Below are 26984 nucleotides of genomic sequence, written 5' to 3'. Positions count from 1 at the left end.
GTGTGGCTCCAGGGGCTCCAGGTGAATAGCCTCTCAGATATCTGGTGAGAACAGCATCAGGGTGAAAGGGGGTTCACCTTTTACTCCCACCCAGACGGCAGGTATAGCAGGATAGACTACCTCTTTGTGTCTAACAGAATGGTTTCTCAGATCGCCCATACGGGTATCCATGACATTTCATGGTCAGATCATGCACCTATTGAGCTGCGGTGCTTTGACTATAGACTGGATAGACCACGAGCGAATTGGAAACTTAACGAACTCTTGCTTAAAATCGCAGAGATTGAACAGAGCGTGGGAAATAGCATCAGGGATTACTTCAAGGAGAACGCCGGCAGTGTCACTTCACAATCTACCCTTTGGGAGGCCCATAAGACTACTCTGAGAGGAGTACTCATTGGGCTAGCAAGCAGGCGCAAAAGGGAGAAGGAACAGAAAATTGAGCAATTACAAACTGAATTATCCGTCCTGTCCTCCTTACATAAAGATAAGAAACAAGCGGCATCGTTAAAGACACTGCTAGACACCAAAACCAAGCTAAGTTTGCTGCTGGCCTCCCGGGCTGAGAGGGAGCTATCTTGGACGAAGTGGAAATTTTATGAGAAGGCGAATAAGCCGGATACCCCCCTTGCCAGAAAACTCAATCCTAGAGCCCAAAATTTTCACATTCAGGCGATTAGAAACGAAAGGGGTGATCTTACATCAGACCCCAAACTCATAGTAGCTGAATTCAAAAAGTACTATGAAAAACTATACGATGGGGCGAAAGTCACTCAGGGCCCAAACACTAGCAAACACCTAAAGACATTTCTGGAAGAGGCTAAACTACCTAGCTTAAGCAGAGAGGAAAGGGAGGCACTACAGGAAGACAATGGAGGAGCTGACGGAGGTATTAAAGTCACTAATGGCATCCAAAGCCCCAGGCCCAGACGGCTTCTCTAACCTCAATTATAAAAAATTTAGGAAAATTCTGGCCCCCCAGCTACTAAAACTATATAATGCATTTCTAGAGGGTGCCCCTATCCCGGGCCCAATGCTGCAAGCGTCCATATCAGTTATCCACAAGCAAGGGAAGGACCCAGCGGATTGTAAAAGTTACAGACCCATTTCCCTCATTAATTCGGATACTAAGATATTTTCTAAATTATTGGCTAACCGTCTTAATCGGGTTATGCCGAGGCTGGTCCACCCTGGTCAAGTAGGGTTCATATGTGGTAGACAGGCGTCAGACAATACCAGACGGATCATAGATCTAATTGATTTGGCACAGAGGAAAAATATCCCGTCTCTGGTATTGAGTCTAGACGCCGAAAAAGCCTTTGATAGAGTAGATTGGCCCTACATGAAAGCGACGCTTGAGCAGATGGGCTTTAGAGACAGAATGATGGGCGCCATTCAGGCTCTGTATCGGGGTCCGACGGCGAGAGTCAAGCATCAGGGCTTCCCGTCAGAGGAATTCCCGATAAGGAATGGCACCAGACAGGGATGCCCCCTGTCTCCGCTCCTCTTTGCACTTTGCATCGAGCCCTTAGCTGCACATATCCAACTTAGTCCCGACATAGGAGGAATTCAGATAAGAGAACAGTCACATAAAGTGGCCCTGTATGCAGACGATGTTATTTTAACACTGTTTCGGCCCCTTACTTCTCTGCCAAATGTCTTCAGCCTACTAGGGGTATTCAATAAATGATCCGGGTTCAAAATTAACCAAACGAAATCTGAAGCCCTAAATCTAAATTTGCCTAAGCCCACAGCAAAACTACTAGAGATAAATTTCAACTTGAAATGGCAAGCCTCCCAGATTAAATACCTAGGGGTCAATATTACAAGGAATTATAGAGACTTGTACAAGGCAAATTACCCCAGACTAATCAGGACCCTGAAGGAGGATCTCAAAAGGTGGTCAGGGAGCGGCATATCCTGGATAGGTAAAATCTAGAGTGTCAAAGTGAATTTTCTCCCTAGAATTTTGTACTTATTTCAAACATTACCCATACAGTTGGTAAGAGACGACATCCTCCGTCTGCAGTCCTCTATGGTGAAATTCATCTGGGGTAATAAAACTGCACGTATAAAATTAAGTACGTTAGTCCGACCCACGACTAGAGGGGTGATGGGGGTGCCCTGCTTGTTCTCATACTTCAGAGCGGCCCAATTGTCCCAAATTACCCTCTGGCATGCTCATCCTAGCCTAAGGCGATGGGTAGAACTGGAAAAGGCCTGCTGCGCTCCAGTAGAGCTGCAGGACATAATTTGACTTCCGAAAAAAGTGTTCAAGAACATTAGCGAACCGCTTTCCGCGCTGGGTAGCTCATTGGCGATGTGGGAGAGCAGCAGATATAAATATGCTCTTACAGGGCAGCACTCCTTGTTGACCCCGTTCTTGGGGAACCCTGATTTCGCTCCTGGTCTGTTGAGTAAGGACTTCACAATCTGGAAACAGAAAGGCCTCACGAGGCTCTTACATCTGGAGGGTAGTATATCAATCAAATCTTTTGACCAACTCAAATCCGAAAAAGGTATACCAAACTCCGAATTATTTAGATACCTCCAGATCCGAGCATTTTACAATAAAATCCCAAAACGCCCCAGGCGTACTAATTTTGAGCAGCTATGTACCAGAGGGACAGGTACAAAGGGACTTATATCTGGAGTTTACGGAGAGGTGGTATGTCCTACTAAAGACAGTGACATCAAATTGAATTACAGGACTAGATGGGAGGAAGACTTAGGGGAGACATTAGAGGACGAGGACTGGGACACTATAGTTCTGGCAGCGGCAAAGAGCTCTATCTGCACCACATTGAAGGAGAATGCATATAAGGTCCTCATGAGGTGGTATCTTACCCCGAAAAGATTGGCTAAGTTTGTCAAGGACTACCCCCCCTTGTGCCCAAAACAATGTGGGGAGCAGGCAGACCTGCTGCATATGCTGTGGGGTTGCACCAAGGTGGCCCCGATCTGGGAAGACATTAGAAGCTGGCTGCAGACTTTGCATGGCCGCGAGGTCTCTTTGGACCCCTGGCTGCTCCTGTTGGGACGGCGCACCAGGGGCCTAAACAGATCTGACCATAAATTGATTGCACATTTTGCCACGGCCCTGAGGTGCGAGTTCGCAGCATTATGGAAGCAACCAGAAATACCCAACATCCCAAAAATTCGGAACCGAATCTGGTACGTCTGCCGGATGGAACAGCTGACGAGCATGGTAAATGACACCGGCACAAACTTCCTCAAAGTGTGGGCGCCCTGGCTGGCCCAAACAGATATCCCAGGGATAGATGCCACTACTATACTGCTTTGATAATAAGAAATGCATTCTCCTTGGATGGACCAGAACTGACAATAGGTAGCACAAGACCGGTAGGGCCGACTACAAACGGGCCGGAGCATGGGCTAAGGAAGCGAATACACAAGCGCGCAGATCCCCCATAAGTAAGACCAGAGATATAGACTCCTTGAAAGAGATTCTCCAGACTGCAACCCCCCCCTCTCCCCCCCTCCCTTGTTGTAAGTCGGTATGTCTGTTCGTCTCCCCAGTTTGTACAGTTATTATTGATGTTACCTAAATCAAGTGCTGTGGATACTGATTTCCCAGACAATGGGTTGAAAAATTGTTGTATGCATGTATCAAGTGCTTAATAAAAACTTTTGTGGAAAAAAAATAAAATAAAACCTCTGAGAGTAACTGTCAATACGGGCAAGTTTAATAAAAAACAGGGAAAGCAAAGTCCCTATAACAATGACATGACAAATAGGACATAGGAGGCAATGAACATATAATAAAATACAATGTATAAAAATGCATATAAAGAAAACATGAAATGTCCAATCAAATGCTGATAAACATCCAATGAAGGAGGATAAGAGATATCAAAGTGAGGAATCACTGGGAATAAATGTCTGGGAAACATGCAATAGGCTGGTGGAGGTTAATGGATAGTATGTAGCACAATGCTAGCTGTATCCTGACTGAGAGTATTGATAGAAGAGTGTCAGTATATAACCAGTGGAAGGTATAAAGAACAGGGCTCCACGGATTTTAAATACACTATTTATTGGCAAAAGATTGACGTGACGTTTCGGACATACATGGCCTTTATCAAAAGCACATTTTAATAAAGGCCATGAATGGCCGAAACGTCACGTCAATCTTCTGGAAATAAATAGTGTATTTAAAATCTGTGGAGCCCTGTTCTTTATACCTTCCATTGGATACTGGATTATCACAGAGAATCCTGAACCGGGAGCACTGATATTTGTATCTATTTTATTTATTCTATTGTTATTGGTGTGCAGCAGTCTCCCTATCTGAGTATATAACCAGTCCCATGGTAGTGAAAGAAAGCACTTGCAGGGAGAAATGGGTATACAGTAGGAACAATCTCACCAATCTCACAGCTACGCCCCTCAGATGCACAGCTGACGGGTTAATGTGAACACCTTTCAGGATCATCTACCTTTGCTGTGAGATTGGTGACATTCTTCCAATACCCATTTCTCCCTGCAAGTGCTTTCTTGCACTACCATGGGAATTTACACCGCATCTCTGCGCCGCCAGCCTGCCAGGCGCGCGTGCAGCAGCCGACACTGGGAACGTAGCCTTAGGCTGCGCTTATAGTGCCGGCGACAGCAACGCAACGTGAAAACAAATGCATTTCCGCCGTCTCGTGCGCTTATAGTAAGCACGGAGCGACGGCTTGGTCGCGATCGCTGGAAGTCATCTCAATTTGATTTTTCCAGTGACCATAGCCTGATGTCGCCGGCACTATAAGCGCAGCCTTAGTTGGAACAGTGGAGAGGGGAAGAAGTGGCCCCGCCTGGCCTTTTTAAACCCTGTTAATTAGGCCCAGGTGATCTGCAACTGGCTTCACCTGCAGAGCCTCCCCATGGCTTTTAACTCTTCGTGAGGACAGGTAGAATTTTATAAAAGCAGGCCCTATATATCTTCCACCCACAATTATACCACACTTCCTCTGACATATCCTCCCCCAGCCCATTCCTACTGGGGTGAGTGACCATGGACATCAAGGAGTGCACCCTGAAAAACCTACCAGCATTTCCCTGTTTCAGACCTGCCCTGTGTTCCACCTCCAAGTTTATAGCCTCAGCACCACCTCATGGGCTATCCTGGGTACTACACCTACTCGATAATTTAGGGCAGGGGTGCGCAAACTGGGGGGCGCGCAAGAGTTTTTGGGGGGGATGTGGCGTTTACAGAGGCCCCAAGCTCTTCAGCACGAGGCACCTGTAAACTCGCTTACCAGGCTTCCACGAGTCTCCTTGGTGATGGCTGTCTTTTAGGGTAAACCGCAACACAGGACAGATCCAGCTCTGGTTCAAATCTTTTTATTTGCTTTAACACGCCAGCAGATGAAAACAAGATCAACAAAAGAATCAAAATAAATCCATGCCCTATCTGAGCACTAACTAGACAGAAGCTCTCTAGCTATCTTTGGCTGGCTTCCCCACTTACCAAACAATATGAACGCAGGTATCACAAACAAAATTGCTGCAGACAAGTGTCTGTTTGTAGCGTCCAGCTCTCTTAGCTGGGAGAGGGGAGGGGGAGAGAACTCGCCCGCCAGGCCTTTGTAAACCCTGTTAATTAGGCCCAGGTGATCTGCAACTGGCTTCAGCTTCAGAGCCTCCCCTGGGCTTTTAACTCTTCGTGTGAACAGGTAGAATTTTATCAAAGCAGGCCCTATATATCTTCCACCCACAATTATTCCACACTTCCTCTCACAGTGTATATGTAATGTACCGGTCCGTGTGCAAACTCTGTTTTCTCTGATGGTCTTTGTCTCCAGCGCTTTGTCTCTTTATTTGATGCTTTCCATCAGGGGGAGATTCACTAAGGTCCATCCCTCTGTGTCTGTGATGATCTCTCTCACACTCTCTGTCTTACAGGCTCAGAATAACATAAAGAGACTGGAAGGTTTGGAGAGTCTGGTACATCTCACCAGCCTTCACCTGCGAGACAACCAGCTGGAAACCCTGGACGGCTTCTCTGAGAATCTGCGTGCGCTGCAGTACCTCAATGTCAGGTAATCCCCTCCCCCCAAGAGAGGGAGACCCCACCCCAACACATTAACATCTGCTCCCAACTCCAAGAGACTGCAGGCCCTGCAATACCTCAGTGTCATGTAAGCCCCCCCTTGTACTACACCCCTCAGTAGAGAAACTCTTACATACCGTACCCCTGCAAGAAACCACCCTATATTATTCTAACCAACCCTGCCCAAAGCACCCATTCTCGACCTCCCTGCCTACTTAAACATTCCAGGGATCCTGTCGCCCATAAAATTGATGACCCCTGTCACGTATGGCACACCTTTGAGCACGTGACCTGCATACGGGACAAGGGTTAATACTCCGCTCGCAAGCGGTCCCACTTTTTACCTCCGCAAACGTCGCTCAAATGGACAATATCTCCACTACAGGACAAAGGTTAATACACAGCTTGCAAGCTGACCCACCATTCACTTTCGCAAAGGTCCCTCAGATGAATAACATCTCCCCTAATCTGTCCCCATATACCAGGCCTGCACAACTCGTAAAGTGAGAAGGGCCGAACTGCTCCAAAGAAAAATAATTTGGGCCGCACGGGTAAAATCATCATCATCATCATCATCTCTCCTCCAGCACCTCTCATCATCATCATCATCATCATCCTCATATATCTCCCCCAGCACCCCTCATCATCATGCTCATCATCTCTCCTCCAGCACCTCTCATCATCATCACCCTCATATATCTCCCCCAGCACCCCTCACTATCAACCTTTGCGATACCCCCACCTCATATCACTCTCCCCCCCTGCACCTCACATCACTCTCCCCGCCCTGCACCTCACATCACTCTCCCCCCCCCTGCAACTCACACCACTCTCCCCCCCCTGCAACTCACACCACTCTCCCCCCCCTGCAACTCACACCACTCTCCCCCCCCCTGCAACTCACACCACTCTCCCCCCCCGCAACTCACACCACTCTCCCCCCTCACAAGGAAAACAGAGTCGGGCCCCACAGCCCATTTCAGCAGCCCCCCACAGCCCATATCAGCAGTCCCCACAGCCCATATCAGCAGTCCCCACAGCCCATATCAGCAGTCCCCACAGCCCATATCAGCAGTCCCCACAAGCCCATATCGGCAGCCCCCCACAGCCCATATCAGCAGCCCCCCACAGTAGCCCCCCACAGCCCATATCAGCAGCCTCCCAGCCCATTCCATTTCAGCAGCCCCCCCATATGTCAGCAGCCCCCCACCCCCCTCCCATGTCGGAAGCCCCCCACCCCCCTTCCATGTCAGCAGCCCCCCCACCCCCTTCCATGTCTGCTGCCCCGCCACCCCCCTTCCATGTCAGCAGCCCCCCCACCCCTCCCATGTCGGCAGCCCCCCCAACTCCTCCCATGTCAGCAGCCCCCTCACCCCCCTCCCATGTCAGCAGCCCCCCATCCCCCTTCCATGTCAGCAGCCCCCCCCACCCATGTCAGCAGCCCCCCCCACCCATGTCAGCATCCCCCCCCCCACTCATGTCAGCAGCCCCCCCACCCATGTCAGCAGCCCCCCCACCCATGTCAGCAGCCCCCCCTCCATGTCAGCAGCCCCCCTCCATGTCAGCAGCCCCCCTCCCATGTCAGCAGCCCCCCTCCCATGTCAGCAGCCCCCCTCCCCCACGCTTACCTGGTGATGGTGATGGCAGGGATGCGCGAGGGATGCGCGCTCTAGCAGCAGACCCGGAAGTTCCGGGTCGCGCTACACTGCTAGAGCGCGTCCCCGTGCAGGAGGAGGGAGTTTAGAGGTTAGAGGAGAGCGCGTGCCGCGCACAGACACTGCTGGAGCGCGTCCTCCTTTCCCAACCAGGGAAGGGGGGTGAAGATGGGGGTGGTTAAAGGGGGTCCGTCGCGGGCCGCACGGGGTGCCCCGGCGGGCCGCATCCGGCCCTCGGGCCGTATGTTGTGCAGCCCTGCCATATACTGTACCACCTGTCATGAACAGCACACAAGTGGGCATGTGACTTAGATATGGAACCAGGGTTAAAACACACGACTACTCTAGCCAACTCACCTTTAACCTACACAAGTACCTCTGATGAGTTAATATTAATCCCTTACTCAATTGCAATCATATCTATAAACCCCCCGAGATAGTTATGCAAATAAAAGATGTAAAATTAATATTTGCTAGGGTCCCTGTTTATGATCGAAAAAACTATGCACTTTAACAAATAAAAAACCATAGCAAAATGTGTCCCAAAATGTAAATACTCTCTCCAGAGCGTGCACCAGTTCATTCAGAGCCCAAATCTTCACTTATTAAATGTTTTAATATATATAAAAATACAGTGCTTAGATTACAAAAACCTTCAATTATAAGAAATGTAGAACAGTTTCTCAAAATAAACGGATATAACATAAAAGAAAACCCTGTACATTACCCAAATGTCATAGGTTTTCTCCCAGAGAGGTCACTGGCACAGAAAGAGACATCACATATTTGGTCCAAAATATACCTCTGTTGAAATCTGATTTTCAGAATCTTTGCTAAGACTTAAACAACATAAACTCACCCCGTCGTAAATCAGATGTTAGATTGACGGTTTTACGACAGAAAAAAAACTACAAAAATGATGTTTAGATCCTGCCTCAATATCGAAACGTACCCATAACTTCCCTTCTGTAATACTTGGACACGTGAGCTACATTAACAGATTTTGGCGCTCATCACGGTAACAACGAGACTAATCACGACCGTCTTAATCCTAAATTTGAGCAACAAATGAATATCTGTCCCTTGGGACCTCTTAAACATGCAGTGTGTGATGTCAGAACATGCCACTCTGTGACACGATTGTAGATGTGTAACTTCTTATTATGCAGAGAAGACAACATCACATGATATTCTCATTTTTAATAAAGACACTCTTTGGCTGAATACTTTCTTAGCCACGCCCCCTGAACCGTGCAGAACCCTCCAGAGAATGCCTTTGAAGCTAGCTCTAAAAGGATCATGTTTTTAAAGTTGTCAGGAGAGCCATATTTTATTCCCATCTCTGTCAAAATAACTGCCCTTATCTCGAGACTTTCAGCTCCATACAACCCATCTGACACTTTTTAGTGGGCCATACAGGATTTAGCTCTCTTTGAAGACAAGCACAAACCGGGAAAAAGTCCTGACCTGTTACAAACCCAACAAATTGTATTTTTAAACCCAACTGGTTGCACCATTAACCCCTGAAGCACCAGATGGATTAAAATACATCATATCTCATGACATTATCACGACAACCCACCTCCCTCAAATACTATTCTAATACCAGCTCACTCTCAAGAGGCTTCTCTCTGACTTTACCCCTCTACCCTGTCAGGGGTAACTTGGTGGCTGAGCTGCAGGAAGTGCCGAAGCTCTCCGCATTGCCCATCCTGAGGGCACTGGTTTTACGGGAGAACCCTTGTGAGGAGGAGGAGGGGTACCGCATGGAGATCCTAATCGCTCTGCCCCACCTGGAACGACTTGATAAGGATTACTACGAGAATGAGGAGAAAATGGAGGCTGACGAGGCTCGGGGAGCAAGGCTGGAAGAGGAGGTGAGAGGGCTAGGGTGGAGTGAGTGAGAAGGCAAGGGGGTGGGGGAGTGAGAAGGCAAGGGGGTGGGGGAGTGAGAAGGCAAGGGGGTGGGGGAGTGAGAAGGCAAGGGTGTGGGGGAGTGAGAAGGCAAGGGTGTGGGGGAGTGAGAAGGCAAGGGGGTGGGGGAGTGAGAAGGCAAGGGGGTGGGGGAGTGAGAAGGCAAGGGGGTGGGGGAGTGAGAAGGCAAGGGGGTGGGGGAGTGAGAAGGCAAGGGGTGGGGGAGTGAGAAGGCAAGGGGTGGGGGAGTGAGAAGGTAAGGGGTGGGGGAGTGAGAAGGTAAGGGGTGGGGGAGTGAGGGGGTAAGGGGTGGGGGAGTGAGAAGGCAAGGGGGTGGGAGAGTGGGGGGAGTGAGAAGGCAAGGGGTGGGGGGGGTGAGAAGGCAAGGGGGTGGGGGGGGTGAGAAGGCAAGGGGGTGGGGGGGGTGAGAAGGCAAGGGGGTGGGGGAGTGAGAAGGCAAGGGGTGGGGAGTGAGTGAGAAGGCAAGGGGGTGGGGAGTGAGTGAGAAGGCAAGGGGGTGGGGAGTGAGAAGGGAAGGGGGTGGGGAGTGAGAAGGCAAGGGGGTGGGGAGTGAAGGCATGGGGGGGGAGTGGGAGGGAGTGAGAAGGCATCGGGGGAAGTGGGGGGCAGTGAGAAGGCAATCGGGGTTACGAAAATAGAGAGGGGAGGCTGGAGATGGGGAGAAAGAGGAGTAGGTAGGAGTAGGTGATCGTTGTGTGAGAAGACGATCATGAGAGGCTGAAGGAGTGGCCAGAGGAGTGGTTAAGTGTCAAGAGGCTGGAGGGTGTTGGGGAAGAGGCTAGAGGGGGGTGAGACTGGAGGAAGGGGGGAAGAGGCTGGAGAAGGGGCTGGAGGAGGGGAGAAAAGAGTCTGGAAGTGGAGGGGGGAAAGAGGCTTGAGGAGGGGGGAGAGACATGAGGGGGTAAGAGGCTGCAGAAGGAGGGGGTAAGAGGTTGGAGGAGGAGGGGGTAAGAGGCTGGAGGAGGAGGGGAAGAGGCTTGAGGAGGAGGGGAAGAGGCTTGAGGAGGAGGGGAAGAGGCTTGAGGAGGAGGGGAAGAGGCTGGAGGAGGAGGGGAGGGAAGAGGCTGGAGGAGGAGGGGGGGGAAGAGGCTGGAGGAGGAGGGGGGGGAAGAGGCTAGAGGAGGAGGGGGGGAAGAGGCTGGAGGAGGAGGGGGGGGAAGAGGCTGGAGGCTGGAGGAGGAGGGGGGAAGAGGCTGAAGGAGATGGGGGGAAGAGGCTGGAGGAGTAGGGTGGGAGAGGCTGGAGGAGGAGGGGGGGAAGAGGCTGGAGGAGTAGGGGGGGGAGCCTGGACGAGGGGGGAGAGGTATTTAACTGGACTGTCCTGTATTTGGACACTGAGGTAATATTGGACATGTATGTGTATACTGGTATTACCTCTCCGGACATGTATTTGTCCAGTATTACTTCTCTGGACATAGTGATCTTGCAGGCTTGGGGGGCCGTGGGATTTCCCCGAGCAGGGCTGTTGCTAGGGGGCTGGGTAATGCAGCCAATCAGGAGGAGGTGTCAGGAGCCTGAGGGTGGAGCTAAGGACAGGAGGAAACAGCATGGAGCGGAGAGCAGCGAGCGGTGTGTGTATGTGTGTCTTGCACCTTTCACCACTGTGTCCAGTATTTTTGGAGAAGCCGCCTGGCAACCCTATGTGCTTCTCTAGTTTCAGTGCTGATTTAAGTCTCTTTCCCTTTCAGACACCTGCAGAGGCTGAACTCTGACCTCTGACACCTGAAGGAGGGAGAAAAGTTAATGAAGACATGCTTTGCAGTTCTATGGCAAGGGAGGGGTTAAGGGAGTAAGACTGCAGTTTTCTGGCGGGGGAAGGGCTAATGGAGCGAAGCTTTGAAGATCTCTGGCAATGGAGAGGTGAATATAGTGACGCTCTGCAGGTCTCTGCCAGGGGAGGGGTTAATGGAGCGACGCTCTGCAGGTCTCTATAAGGGGGATTAGCGGAGCAATGTTCTGTGTCAATGAGTTTGTGTTGGGGATAATCGCATTAAAGATGGGAGTTTTTGCGTGTTTGTGTATTATATGACTCTTCTCGCTCTCTCTCCACATCCTGTCCTGCTCTGTCTGAAGCGCACATCTAGCAGGAGACCGGGCCAAGGGGCAAATACAACTACCTCACACATACTCTGCAAGCAGAGGCATGAACGCCTGTCCTAGCCACTCTATTCTCCTGTATTATATAAATCGGGGCTCCATCCTATAAACAGACCCTATAAAAGTCCTATTGTACAGAAAAAATATACAACATTTTGGACTTTAAACTGAGAAACGAAGGAAGTAATTTCACATAAGTGTCATATACAGCAGAGACGTATTATCTAAATGATTTCAGCTGAACTGCTCCCCCCAGAGCTTGGACACATCGCTGGCTCTCTTAGTCTGTTGCTCCACCACACATGATTAATCTGTGCTCTCATCAAACGATGAAATCCTGGTGCTGGTAGACTATTCACAGCTCAGCTGCAGGGCGCTACACCTCTGTCTACTCCCTCACCGCCTCTCTCTATGCCTCTTACCTCCCTACCTCTCTTTCTACACCTCTCTTTCCTCTCTATGGGGCCTATTCTAGTAGCTTCTATAAGAAACTCATACAGTGCAGTAATGGGCAAAATTACAATGATCCAGATCTGGATAATAACTCATTTGCCCATTAAAAATAAAACATCCAGCCAGCATAAAGTAAATACAAGTTCTACTTACACCTGTCAGGATGAAGGCCGTCCTCATTACCGTCCTCCGTGGCACCAACGTAATAAAAAACAAACTAATGGCCACTAACCCCTTAATCACCTTAGCGGTTAGTAACCATAATAGTAATTAAGGGGTTAACCCCTCCTCCCCAGCTACCCACTCAGGGTGCCTAACTACCCTCCCCAGGGCAACTACCCCCACCCTCTACCCATTGATTGGCACAGTGGTACATCATACCCATATAATATGGGCATGATTTGCCACTATGGCAGTCAATGGACAACCTAAAAATAAAACCAGCATCAAAAAAACACAACAATTAATCAAACCAGCACCAAAAATACACAATAATAAAATAAACCAAGGACCAAAAACACAAAGCAATTTAAAAAAAAAAACAATCACCAAAAAAACACAATTAAACAAATCAAGCAACACAAAAACCACAAATAAAATAACCAATCAGCAAAAAAAATCACCAAAAAAACACTAACAAATCAAGAATAAAAAAACAATAAAAAAAACAAGCATCAAAAAAATACAATAACAAAAATCGAGCATCAAAAAAATATAATTAAAAAACCAAGCATCAAAAAAACTGAATGAAAAAAATAAAAAACAATCAATGTTTTTCTTACTTTTGACGTCTTTACCCTCCGATTCTGAGACCAGAAGCAACAGCAGAAAACTCTTGACACTCGACACAATGATCCTCAACAGCTGGTAAGTCCTTCTTTATCTTCATCTTCTACTTTATCTTCATCTGTCCATTGTAATCCAATAGGCGGATGTTGTCTCGTCGGCTTCTTAAGGTCAAATGGGGCGGGACAGGCCTTATATAAGGCCTGTGACGTCACATTTGAGGGTCAGGTGGTACAGCTATAATCCGATTGGATGCTGTACCATGTGACGGTTCTTTTTTTTAAAGGATGTGACATCTTCAATGGAGGTACGTCAAATTATTTTTAAAAAATGGCTTTTTAAAAGGATGTGACATCATTCCTTAAAGATGATGTCACATCCTTTAAAAAAAATGGAAGCTGTCACATGGTACGTCAACCAATCGGATTGGGGATGTACCATGTGATGCCTCACATGGTATATCTCACAATCTGATTGGTTCCAGTACCATGTGATGGCAGCCATTTTTCTTAAGAATGTGACGTATCTACCTTGAAGATGATGTCACATCCCTAAAAAAAAAAAAAACCCTGCCACATGGTACAGCATCCAATCTGATTGTAGCTGTACCATCTGACACTCAAATGTGACGTCACAGGCCTTATATAAGGCCTGTCCCGTCTCATCTGACCTTAAGAAGCCGACGAGACAACATCCGCATATTGGATTACAATGGACAGATGAAGATAAATAAGAAGGACTTACCTGCTGTTGAGGAGCATTGCGTCGAGTGTCAAGAGGTTGCTGCTGGACTCGGAATCGGAGGGTGAAGACTCAAAAGTAAGAAAAACATTGATTGTACTTTTTTTCATTGTATTTTGTTGATGCTTGATTTTGTTAGTTGTTTTTGCTGATTGGTTATTTTATTTGTGTATTTTTTGCTGATTTTTTATTTTTATTTGTTCAGTATTTTTGATGCTGGTTTTATTTTTAGGTTATCCATTGACTGCCATAGTTGCAAATCATACCCATATTATATGGGCATGATGTACCACTGTGTCAATCAATGGCTAGAGGGTGGGGGTAGTTGCCCTAGGGAGGGAGGTTAGGCGCCCCAGGTGGGTAGCGGGGGAGGGGGGTTATCCCCTTAATTACTATAGCCGTTACTAACCGCTAAGGTGATTAAGGGGTTAGTGGCCATTAGTTTGTTTTTTATTGTACTGTGGAGGACAGTGATGAGGACGGCCTTCATCCTGGGAGGAGTAAGTAGAACTTTTATTTACTTTATGCTGGCTGGATAATGTTTTATTTTTAATGGGCAAATTAGCTATTATCCAAATCTGGATAATAGTAATTTTGCCCATTATTATACTGTATGTGTTGAGGGGGATTGTTGGGGGTAAATGAGGTGGGTAGTAGGGTTGTTGTGTTTTTTTATTGTTTCTTGGGGGTAGAGGGATTTGGTGGAGGGGGTAGTTGCCCTAAGGGTAGGTGATTAGGCCTCTCTGGTGGGTAGCTGGTAGCAGTTACCTCCGCTATAGTAGTGAAGGGGTTAACTCCTCCCTCAATCTTTCCGGCAGGCTTAACCACCCACCCTGGGGCAACTACCCCATTAATCCACCACCTTTGCCCCCAATAAACAGGGTACTCAGGTTTAACCCCTTCATTGCCTTAGTGGCTAGCCGCTAAGGTAATGAAGCTGTTTTTATTTAAATTTGAATACTAGTGTGCGGGAGCAGGGGATCTCCCTAGCTGAACTGCATTTATTTCAGCCTCGGGGACCCCCTGCTTCCCGAGTTACAGGCCCCGGTATGGGGTGCCGGTATCCCGATGCAATGTTTAAATCTCCCACGTCACGTGACTGGGACATTTAAACGCATAGGAGAAAAAAAAACAATACATTAAAAAAAAAACAATACATAGAAACCCCCCCAATACATAGAAAAACAAAACAACCCAATACATAGATTAAAAAAAACCCCACTACATATAAACACTTACCTTGCTGCTGGTCACAGGTGTCAGGCCTCTGGCCGGGCCCACTGGCTGCGGGAGGCCTGGCGGTCGGACACAGCAGTTTGGCCGCCGGGCTCCAGCTCTCCCCAAGCTGCAGGCATTTCCCTCACTCTGTCCCATGCCGAGGTCTGATGTCAGTGCGCTGGACGTCCCTCATGTTGGCGCGCCGGAAGCGTAGCCCAGTTTACTTTTGATGCGCGTCGACGTCCTACATCCCGGCACGTGCTGACATCAGAGAGCCCGGCGTGGGACAGTTTGGGGAGAGCTGGGGCCCAGCAGCCATGAGAGGTTGGGCCCAACTGCTGTGTCCGGCCGCTAGGTCCCCCGCAGCCTCCGGGCCCGGGACACTTGTCCCGGCGGTCCCCCCCTGTTGGCGGCCCTGATCCTTTGTATGTGTAATTGTCACGGTAACTTATGACAAGCTATAATATACACCAAAAATACCTGGGTTGAACTGAACACGACTAAGATATAAATAAATATAGTTTGTTCCTTGAAAAAGGTGAACACACGAGATATACAAATAACAGACAAAATAGGCACTTACTTAGAATTGGAATGATGAAATAAATCAGGAATCTTGATTAGCAGTTCATGCAGCAATCTCAGAATGACACAAAAGACAATGGGCATAGGCTGAGCCTTGTTTATATACAATCTCAGTCCTATTCCTTAACCTTGGGGCGCCTGGCTGGCTAGCAAATTCCTTTGAAGTAGAATCTCCCTTATCTGCAAGTGTGAATTATGACACTTACAGACCACTCAGGCTCTTTGTTCCTCCGCCCTATTGTATACAATCAGAGCGGTCAACCTTTGATCAGAGGGGGTATGGTAGACCACTTGTCTGCCATCCTGACCTATTAACATAGCAGATGGGCTCTGCGTTCTCACACCAGACCCAAAATACCATTCACAGTTTAATATCTTCACATATTAAAATAAGCGGTTCTGTTGGACCCAGTGGGCTGATACTTGCCAGTTTTTCCTGACGGAATTGACTCTTCATTGTGGCCAAATTTCAGCCCACTGTGACCCCCAGAACCGGAGATACACAAATGCAGGTTAAAACACTTTTAAAATACAGGATTCTTCCCTTTAAAAATGAATCTTTGCCTTTCACTCTTTCCCCATTGAAATCAACGGGCTCTGCCGACATAGGCTTTTAATGGCGCGGCTCCGCCGTTGAAGTCAATGGGGCCCGCCGCCATAGACTTTCAATGGGGAAACTCCGCCATTGCAGTCTATGGAAAAAAACAAAAATCTTTATATTTGCCCATACTCCGTCTGGTTGTTCGGAGAGGGCTGGGAATGGCCATGCATTCATGCCGGAACCCTGGCTACATGCCACCCAAATCCCAGCCCTCTGGTCATTCCAGAACCAGAGATATGGACTTACATTTTTCACCATTTCGGACTTAGCCGTTTTAACGCCAAGCGGCTTTTCCCCATTGGAATCAATGGCCGGCGCCGCCATAGACAATGCATGGGCGAGCGCCGCCATTGGATTCAATGGAACCTCTGCTCCGCCATTAAAGTCAATGGCGCGACCCTCTTTCTCCGCTCGACCCTTTATGGGGTCCCTCAGTCCCGGACCCGATGGAGGTCGTGTGGGGGGGCTCCTAGGGGCTAGGGGCAAAAATAATTTTATTCCCAGGTGCCCTAGAACCTAAGATTCCCACGCCACTTGTCGTTGAACTTGAACTAACAGTGATCAAAGCTTTCTTTTAGAAAATGTTTCCGCTCTTGCGGTCTGCAGTTTGGATGGCTGCCAACCTGTTCCTGGAGGTCGGCGTCGAGGAATCCCCATTGAAGTCAATGGCCCCATTGACTTACAATGGGAAACTTCCGCTCCTCCTCTCGGATGCCACCTGCTGGTCGTCGCTGGAAAACAGGTCCAAAACCGCTACTTCTGCCATAGGAACGCATGGAGCCTCAATGGCAACCTATGGAAGGCTGCAAACTGGAGCCTGAAAAGGTGGGAAAAGGGAACAAAGGGCTATAATCACTGAATTAACATTAACCCCTTCCCTCCCGCATCAACCCCAGTGTATGTGTTGGTGCAAACACTGGGAGGAGAACAATACATTGTTACAGGGGAATAAACAGTTGGATTCTGAAGCAAGGTAAAAACACATTACTGGACCACAGTCCAGCTAACCCCTTGCTTCCCAATTGAGAGCAGGGGGTGGCCAAATGGGGTGTAACCCCTTTAATCCCGGGCCAAACCCCCCTCTCCCATGACAGTAATGCCCTGTGTGTGAGCTCGCACACTGTCACACTACCCCCTGGCAGGTTCCTGTTCAACGTGACTGTGATGGACATGAGAAGCAACCAATAATAATGGTTGTGGAAGAGGAGGGACTACCTGTATGTGGGAGAGGAGCTTTTAAGAAAAGGAAAGGCAATCATTTTAGATGAAATCTGCGCGGACTTAAGCACAGCAGTTTCGTGTGGTGTCTGCAGAGAGAGAGCACATGGTGACCGGAGCTAAGAGCTTCAGTTCCAGAGTGGAAAAGAGATGACGCCTCAATGGCCATAAAGACACAGAGGTACTGAAGCAACATTTTGAGGATCATGTCTGCAACAGGTTTAGTACAACACGAGCTCCCACTGTGTGCCGGCACCATCATAAGCCAACATGCCCAGGATTGGGTGGTTACAGCACCACTGACACTGACTCGCACAGCGCTTTTTGGGCGTTGTGTATGTGTACAGTGTGTAGTGAGGATCACAGGGTGCCTGAATTTAACAAGTGTATAGTAAACTAAGTGAATTACACATACTGTGTTTGTATTATTCCTGCCATCTGACCGTAGGCCACATGTGGCCCAGTAAGTGACAAGGGACTCAGGCCCCGGCCTCCGCGATAGTTGTAAGTCTGAGAGCTAAAAGTAGAGGGGTTACATTGGAGGCGCTGCTGAGATTTATGTTTTTGATTTACCCACTGTGGTATACACTAAGTTCCACAGTACGGTCATATATTGGCACGGTTACAGAAGTCATTGATGGTCGCCCCATAATGCCTCTGCTGCCATTTTGTCCTCACCATGAGCACAGCCATTTTACGCTGTACGGCCTAGACTGTTATAATGCACTACTTCTAATGGTTCCAGGTACAACTGAGGATGCAAGTATTAATGGAGTACTTGGTGCAGACCCCCCATGGGGATGGGCCCAAATTCAAGGGAAAATGTTATGCTACAATAATAAAACTGCATATGTATTGTGTATGTGTGAGGAAGATATTGACCCGAACAAGGTGCTCGATAGCATTGCGGGGAGGGACCAGGAGATGTGGGATGCAAACCGGTTTGCGGGCCCTAGCAATGTTACTGCACAGACAAAAGTAGATAAGGTCCGAGAGTTTCTAGCTAAAGAGGTGGCCACAATGAAAGAGTTCCATAATGAGATGTACCCTGAAGTGCCTACTTCCTCTACAGGACAAGCTGCCGATACTCCCCAGGCCCTTATAACTGACATGGGACAGTTAGTGGAGAAATCCATGCACCCCGCAGGAGGGAACAATTACTATAGGAGGCTACGAATCTTCTCAGGAGTAAGCCCAACTCAACATAGTGAGGATCATTTGGAAAGTTGAATAGAGCAGGCCCTGCAGATGTTGAATGAATGGGGGCCTGAGACCAAGACAAGATGGTCCTGATTGCGGAACATCAAAGTGGCTCGCATTAGCCATAGTAAGGGCTGTCAGAGAAGGAAATGTGGTTAGCACCCCTTGCGACTACCTGAGGGTGTTTCAAATTGCATTTGGCGCCACTGAAAGTGGGGAGGAACTGTATTTTAGATTCTGGGGAATATATCAGTATGAAGGTGAGAAACTATCTGACTTCTAGCGCAGGCTGTAGGTGGCCTTACTGAAGGTAGTGAGGAATAAGGGTATCCCCCGTGATCCAGTGGATCACACCTGGGTAGAACAATTGATCTGGGGGGCACCACCTGGAGACATAATGACCCTCTATTTGCAACTCCGAGAACGGAAAGAGTCTCCTCCAAAGTTTCTAGAGCTGTTACAAGAAATATGGGATGAGCCATGGGGGATCAGGAGATAGCACAGCTGGCACATGACCCGCCAAGGAAGGACCGACACAGGTATGACCCCTAATAGGCCAAGTGAGGAACAGCCAAGCAGGGGAGCCCACAAAAGAGGTGGCGGAATTGATGAACGCCATGCGAATGGGAGAAATGGCTAGTGCGAATAATCGAGAGGAACGGCGGGAAAAAGGACAGTGGCCACCCCATAAAGAGCAGACCCACAGGTGAGGGAGGAAGCTATGGAGAAAATCCTGATCCCAAACCAGGAGGGCTGTATTTCTGCTATAGATATGGTGAAGGACAAAATGCGTCATGTCATTTCCAGAACAGAGATAATCTACTGCAGGTTGTGAAGCAATTCCTCCACTCTCGTTTGGCCTCGGGAAATGACTTGGGGACCCAGTGAAGGAGCATACTGGGTCCTGATTGCAGAAAGGCTCAGTTCGGATGGCACGCACAGGAGATCATTCTACTTCCCACTTATCCCGGGGACTACTGGGGCCCTCAGCGCAAGTGAAAGCAAGTAACAATTAGGCAAAACATAGAAGGGACCACTGTCATGATTGATAGTCCACCCCATGGAGGATACCCTGGAGGACTACTGGTAAAGGCCGGAGTGCTGTCCATACAGAAAGGGAAAATGGACACACTAGGAGTAGAAGCAAGAAATGAGATTGCCCATGATGTGTGGATACGAAGAGGCACAGTAGTAGCTCACCTGTATAGTGTTTAAGTGATGGGCTTTGCAGGAACGAGAAAATCCCAGGGAATAGATTGACCCCGGCTATGTTCAATTTTGGAGACAGTCCTGCTCCAGAACACTGGAAGAAATTGCTGCAAGAAAAAAATGGCTCGTAGGCCAGAGGTTTTGTCCACTCAAGAATGAGATGTAGGAAAAGCCCATGGTGTCGAATACCAGATCCATCTTAATGATGCTCGCCCTTTCAGGGAAAGGTCATGGAGATTGGACCCGTGTTGTGGAAGATGTGATACGACATATTCAGGAATCAATGGGGGCTGGCATAATCTCTGAATCCCAGAACCCTTAGGCATCACCCCTTGTGGTGATCCCGGAAGAAAAATGGAGCAGTAAGAATGTGCATTGAGAATCGCACACTGATCAATATACCATGCTGCGTATAGAAAATGCATTGGATTGCCTCACCAGGAGCAAATGGTTTTCGGTTTTCTACCTCCACAGCAGATATTACCAGATTCCAATGTGCAAGCAAGATAAAGAAAAGACTGCTTTTATATACTTTCCAAAGACTAATGGAACGCATGGTAGGAGATATGAACCTATTCGAACTATTGGTATACATGGATGACCTAATAGTATTTGGGAAGGCCTTTGAGGAACGCGAGGCCCGTCTGAAGAAGGCACTAGATTGGCTGAGCGAGAGTGGACTAATATTGTCACTGGACAAGTGTCAGTTCTGCCAGACATCTGTCACGTATGTGGGCCACATCGTATCTGAAAAAGGAGTGGCTACTGATCCATCTAAATTAGAGGCCATTGCATCCTGGCCGAGGCCCAAGCAATTAACAGAATTGCGATCTTTTCTGAGGTTCTGCAGATATTACAGACGGTTCGTGAACAATTTATCAGCCATAGTACAGCCATTTACGCAATTAACTAAAGGCTTTCCGCCACCCAAAGGATGCAGTATGGCAGCCGGAGCCACCAGCCAAGACTATTTAAAAATGAACGAACCATTTTGAAACAGGTGAACTTCTAAGTACAAAGAGGCTTTCCAAGCCATAAAGGCCCGTCTTATGAATGTACCAGTACTCGCATTTGCTGATCCATAAGAATCCTATGTGCTTCATGTAAATGCAAGCCTAGAGGGGTTAGGAGCAATACTGTACCAAGAGCACCCTGAGGGCTTTAGACCCGTAGCATTTGTGAGCCAGTGGTTGGTGCCTTCAGAGAGGAACAACCCAGGGCACAAAGTAGAATTCTTGGAGTTGAAATGAAGAGTAGTGGACAAGCTGCATGCCTATCTGTATGAAGCCACCTTTGTAGTGCACACAGACAGCAACCAACTTGCCTACATTCTATCGTCAGCAAAGTTGGATGCCACTGGTCACAGGTGGTTAGTGGCTTTGGCTACCTACAATTTCAGCCTGAATTACAGACCAGGAAAACAAAATATTGATGCTGACACCCTGTACCGAATTCACAGGGATGCCTGAGATATGGATGAATATTGGGAAGAAATTGCTGCAGCTGGAGTGCGCACATTGTGCAAGAAATTCAGGTGCCAAGACAGATCATGGATATGGTGTGGTGCTCAGCTTGGGGATGTTTCTTCCTATGCTGTACTACCATCTGATCCCACCCAAAGGTATCAAAGAGAACTCAGACACTTTTTAGATGTAGGCTCTATGTTGGGAGTTCTTAATGACAATGATATAGACTTCCTGTACAAACCCCTACCCACCACGGCAGTGTTTCCCCATCTCCCAAAGATTCACAAAACATTGGTCTCCCCACCTGGGAGGCCAATTGTTTCTAGTATTGATTCTTTGGGAGATGGTGTCTCACATTACGTGGATCATTGTCTTCAACCGTTGGTGCAACAATTGCCGTCTTATATCAGAGATAGCAGTGACTTAATTAATACTCTTGATGGTTTCAAATGGAAACGCAATTTGATGTGGGTGACACTAGATGTCACATCTCTATATACTGTCATATCCCATGAACATGGATTGACGACTGCTGGTTATTTTCTTTATCGGTCTGATTTATCACCTGCACAAATCACTTTTATTTTGGATTCAATTCACTTTCTTCTCACGCACAATTTTTTTCTGTTTAATGGGGTTCATTATCTCCAAACACGTGGAACAGCAATGGGCACAAGTTTCGCCCCATCTTACGCCAACCTATTCATGGGTTGGTGGGAGTTGTTCCACGTGTTTGGAGAACTGAACAAATACAGGGAGCACATTTTATTTTACAAGCGTTATATTGATGATTTATTATTTATTTGGGAAGGTGACATCACTACATTGCACAAATTTATTTTATCACAACACTAATAACTTTAATCTTTTGTTCACTTACTCTTATCATGCACAACGCATAAACTATTTGGATTTATGTTTATATATTGATACCACTCTTAATATTCAGACCACTCTTTATCGCAAACCAAATTCCCGCAAAACATTTTTGAGGCCCAGCAGCTGTCACCCTCCCGCCATGTTCAGAGGGATACCTAAAAGTCAGTTTATTAGAGCACGTCGCAATTGTTCGAGTGATTATGATTATCAACTCCAAATAAATGACTTGTATACACGCTTTCTGCAGAGGGGTTATAATAAGAGAGACTTGGAAACATCACTATGTGAAATCTCAACTATGGATAGGAAATCCGTGTTGAGACATAAATCCAAACCAATTAGATCCAATACCAGTCCCTCCTTTATTACCCCATTCAGCAGACAAGCAGGAGCCATTAAAAACATTTTGAGAAAACATTGGAATGTTTTATCATTGGATCCAATCTTAAAACCGTATGTTGCAACAGGCCCGAATGTTGTTTTTAAACGTGCTTAAACTCTATCCAATTCTTTATCGCCAAGTCTTTTTGGACCTAAAAATGTAGAAAAATCCTTGCTGCCACATGGAACATATTCTTGTATTCATTGCAAAGTCTGTCCTAAAATGAATCAGAGTAAAACATTTTGTTCTTTCAATACAAGAATAACTTACAACATTAAGTCCTTCACTAACTGTAACTCCACTTACATTATCTATTTGTTAAAATGTGGATGCGGCCGACAATACTGTATGTCGGAAGGACGACTAGGTGCTTAAAAGTAAGAATACTTGAGCACTTACGGCTCATTAATAACGGAGATCAGAATCATCCCGTGTCAAAGCATTTTGCTAGTTGTCCAAAGGGCAGTAAAGACTCATTTACATTTCAGGGCATAGAACATATCCCTATGCCTCCAAGAGGTGGGGACAGAACTAAACAATTAGATAGACGTGAATCTTATTGGATTTTTACCTTAAGAACAAGAGTACCCCTAGGCATGAACATTGATTGGGATATAAGTCATTTTTTATGATATAAAACTTTTTATGATATAAAATAAATTTGTATAGTTATTTTTCATTTTTTTTCTATTATTATTTTTTATTATTATTATTCATTATTTTTTTTATCTTTATCACTTAACATTCAACATAGTTTATCATAATATATGATCTAATAGGTATTCTTATGTAAATATTCATATAGATGTATTAACACTTATATCATTGGATTATTATATATAGTATAAATATAAATCAAAATACTTTTTAGGCACTTTATTCATTATTTTTGCATTCCCAATCAGTGTTCATGTTTATCCTGTTTGTTTTATTAAGGGGTCTCTATCAATATATATATTTTTTGTTAGTCTATGTGTGTTCAACTAATGTAATCACTTAACTAGAAGTTTATTAATGTTTGTATTCTCCTTTATATACATATATGGGGTTTAAGAGTTAATAATGGTTTTCTTACACACACTGACTATGTCCTCCATGAATTACAAGGTTATTTTAGTTTTGCCCTGAATATAGGTATTTGTACTGTTTTCCAGATTTAGATATATATATATAATTATATAGATTTTGTGCATATGATATGATTAATACTGCTGTTATCAACTATTACATTTATTTTCTTTATCTCTAACACAGTACAATTCTTTCAGGGCTGCTGCGGTTTAAGCAACAAGTTATCTGTCTTTTTAACCAAGTATTGTGTTTGTACTGTCATGTTTTCAATAAAGTTTGTTGATAAACAATTTTTTCTATCACCTGACCTGCCTGACCCATAGGAATGAACGTGACGTCAGCGCGACGACGTCCACGGACGCGCGCTGATGACGTCATTCGTATGATGCGACGGACAGCTCTCGTGAGTAATAAATAGCAGCCTTTCTCACTACCTTGTACACCTTGATAAAGTGCTGTTGCATGAAACGCGTAGGTGCGTTCATGTAGTCCGGTTTCACTGTATGTCTAGCTTGCAATAAATTATCCTTTTGTTAGTTTTGGAGTGGCCTGGCCCTTTTTTCCTGCTCTGGATACTGGAAGCAGGATGTCCTCGGCTGTGCTCTATCTACATCTACTATTGCCAAGACAGATCATGACTGCAAATCTAAACAGAGTAGCTGACAGTCTGGGGACATCTCCCACTGCTGTACCTCTATTATACGCTCATGCTGCAGAGTTGACAATGGAGGTGTTACACCGACTAAACCATCAGGATCTATCACAAACGCAACGGACAGACCCCGATTTGAAAGAAGTGTGGTCTGCCTTGAGGGACCATAAATCGACCAAAACAGTCCTTGGAAAGCATCTTGAAAGTCTACGCCTCAGAAAGCAATGGGCTAATCTGGTGATCAAGAGTGGAGTGATGTTCAGAATCGCCAAGAAGTCACAACACATCGTAACTAAAACTGTTGCTTCCTTACAAGTATATACAGGTGGTACTACATTCTCTCCATGGCCACCTGGGCACAGAAAAGACATTGGGATTAGTGAAAGATCGATTCTATTGGCCCTGAATGACTTGGGATGTCGAAGAATATTGCAAGAACTGTGGAAGGTGTGTGCCCAGAAAGACATTGCCTCTGACGGCCGCGCCATTGACAAACATCACCAGCAGTGGACCACTGGACTTGGTCTGCATGGCCTTCCTGTCCTGAGAGCCACACCGCAAGAATACCAGTAATATCCTAGTGGTCACAGACCATTTCATCCAGTATGCGCAAAGATTCCCGACAAAGTATCAACTAGCTATTACCGTCACCAAGGTGCTGTGGGACAAGTGCTTTGTCCATTATGGATTGTCAGCTAGGATACATAGGACTCATCAAGGAATTACTGTGCATCTGTGGAATAAAGAAGTCCTGAACAATGCCTGAACACCCACAGGGGGATCCGCCACCGAGAGCTTCAACAGGACCATATTGAATGTGATGGGCACATTAAATACTCAAGGGAAGGAACAATGGAGTCAGCATGTGCACCACTTAGTACATTCGTATAACTGCACCAGGAATTACTCTACAGGGCAGAGCTGCAGACAGATTTCCCGGGGCCCAGGACTAGAGTTTCAATCAGGGCCTCCCATGTCGGCTGCCTTGCAAGCCCACTTCCCTTTCACACCTCCTCGTGAGCCCCCTCCTCTATCCCCCTCCCTCTACACATGTATTTCTATTCCCCCCCTGTCTCTGGGTTGGTCTAAGGTCTTTGGTGCCCCAGCTCTCCCCAGCTGCTGCTGGGCCTCCCTGCCACGCCAGACCTTCCTCTCTGCGAGACTAGGGTTGTTGCTCCTGCCGGAGCATGCCAGAAGCTGGGCCCACCCCGGGAAGTCGCACTGAGCTTCCGGCGCGCATCGGCCGGAGAGAAGCCCGGCCTGGCACAGAGGGGCTCGCAGCAGCTGGGGAGAGCCAGAGCCCGGTGACAACTAGTGGCCCAGCAGCTGGATGCAGAAGTTAGGCCTGGCCCGCAACTTCCGGGCCTGGGACACTTGTCCCAGCTCTCTACCCATAGGTGGCCCTGCTACAGGGTATTGTAACGGAGTGCTCACCACAAACCAGACGTGACCACGGGGCCGAGGTGGGGTTTGACAAAAACACCAACCTCCAGCCGTGAGAGCGTGTCCAGAGTGTAGATTGGTAGTGGTAGCCGGGTCGGGGTTATAGAGGTCAGAGTGGTAGAAGGTACTTGCCGAGGTCGGAGTTGGAGAGTTGCGGATCGTCGTAGGTAATTTGCCGTGGTCGGGGTTGGAGAGGTGCGGATCATAGTTGGTAAGCCAGGGTCAGGAGCAGAGAAGTACGGAGTACAGAAAAAGCCAAGGTTAGACAAGACAGAGCTAGGAACAGTAGACACAGGTACAAGACACGGAGGCAGGAATTGCAGTAAGCACTTCGCACTGAATGACGTCTTATGCTCAGCCATCTTGCCAAGGGGCTGTCTGAGCATATATAGTGCCCTGGGCCAATAGAGAGGCTGCAAGGAAGGACTCACCAATATCCCTTGCTGTGATAGGCAGAGTAGAAGACAGCAGCTGTGGAGTAGTGAACAGAAGCCAGAATCTGATTCGGCGTGTTTGCACGCCGTCCGCGCATAGCGTGTGCGTGCTGCGTGCCGGTGACATCACCACGAGGATGTAGCCTGGAGGCGGGGCCAGCGGAGACAGTATTTCCTCCAGTGTGGGGTCCGTGTGCGACCCGAGGCTGACGGACGGCACCTGCGGCACCGCGGGAGGAAGCGGAGAACCCGATCGCGGGTTGGAGTAGGCAGACACTGCGCTGAGCGCGCCACCAATCACGGATCCTTACAGGTATTTGCCCAACTACCTGATGTTTGGACGGGAATCCTGATTACCCATCAACCTGTGTTTTGGAGTGGCGGCAGATGGCACGTCCCAGACCATGTACATGCAGTATATACAAAGGTTCAAGGAACCGTTGCAAGAAGCATACAGGCTGGCCACTACTGCTGCTGATATGAATAATCGGGGCAATAAGAGCCGTTATAACAAGAGTGTAGATAGACAAGAGCTGCAAGTGCAGGACAGAGTCCTTATCCGAAATCTGGGTATACACAAAATAGCGAATCGCTGGAAACCAGGGCCTTGTGTGGTACTAGAGAAACTACAAGGACTTCCAGTATATAGCGCAAGGCCTGAAAAATGGGTCAGACCAGCTAAGAACCTACATAGGAATCATCTTCAGCCCATAGGTCAGTTAGTACGATGCCCTGAGAAAGAAGGTATTCCAGGAGCAGCAAGTCCGCCTAGGAGAATGATCAACTGAACAGAGGACAGGGTCCTGGGACTAGCCCTCTAATTCACTGTAGGCCGGATAATGATCAGGAGTCAGATTAGGATGAGGGATACCAATGAGGGAGCATGTTAGGGCATCTATCC

The 26984-nt window shown here is 47.4% G+C and overlaps 1 protein-coding gene across 2 annotated transcripts in view; it reads left to right on the top strand.

Annotated features, from left to right (window-relative positions):
• The window catches only part of LRRC23 (leucine rich repeat containing 23), a 26703-nt gene extending 15042 nt beyond the window's left edge, over nucleotides 1-11661 (top strand). For both annotated transcript variants that reach the window (XM_075612619.1, XM_075612618.1), the window contains exons 6-8: nucleotides 5911-6047; nucleotides 9371-9590; nucleotides 11337-11661. In XM_075612619.1, coding sequence (XP_075468734.1) covers nucleotides 5911-6047; nucleotides 9371-9590; nucleotides 11337-11360 — 381 coding nt within the window. In that variant the 3' untranslated portion in view covers nucleotides 11361-11661. The remainder of the gene's footprint in view (nucleotides 1-5910; nucleotides 6048-9370; nucleotides 9591-11336) is intronic.
• The last annotated feature ends 15323 nt before the right edge of the window (nucleotides 11662-26984 follow it).

Source organism: Ascaphus truei, chromosome 8, assembly GCF_040206685.1.
Source record: "Ascaphus truei isolate aAscTru1 chromosome 8, aAscTru1.hap1, whole genome shotgun sequence".
NCBI classification, from domain to species: Eukaryota; Metazoa; Chordata; class Amphibia; order Anura; family Ascaphidae; genus Ascaphus; species Ascaphus truei.
This window is presented reverse-complemented; position numbering and strand designations above follow the sequence as displayed.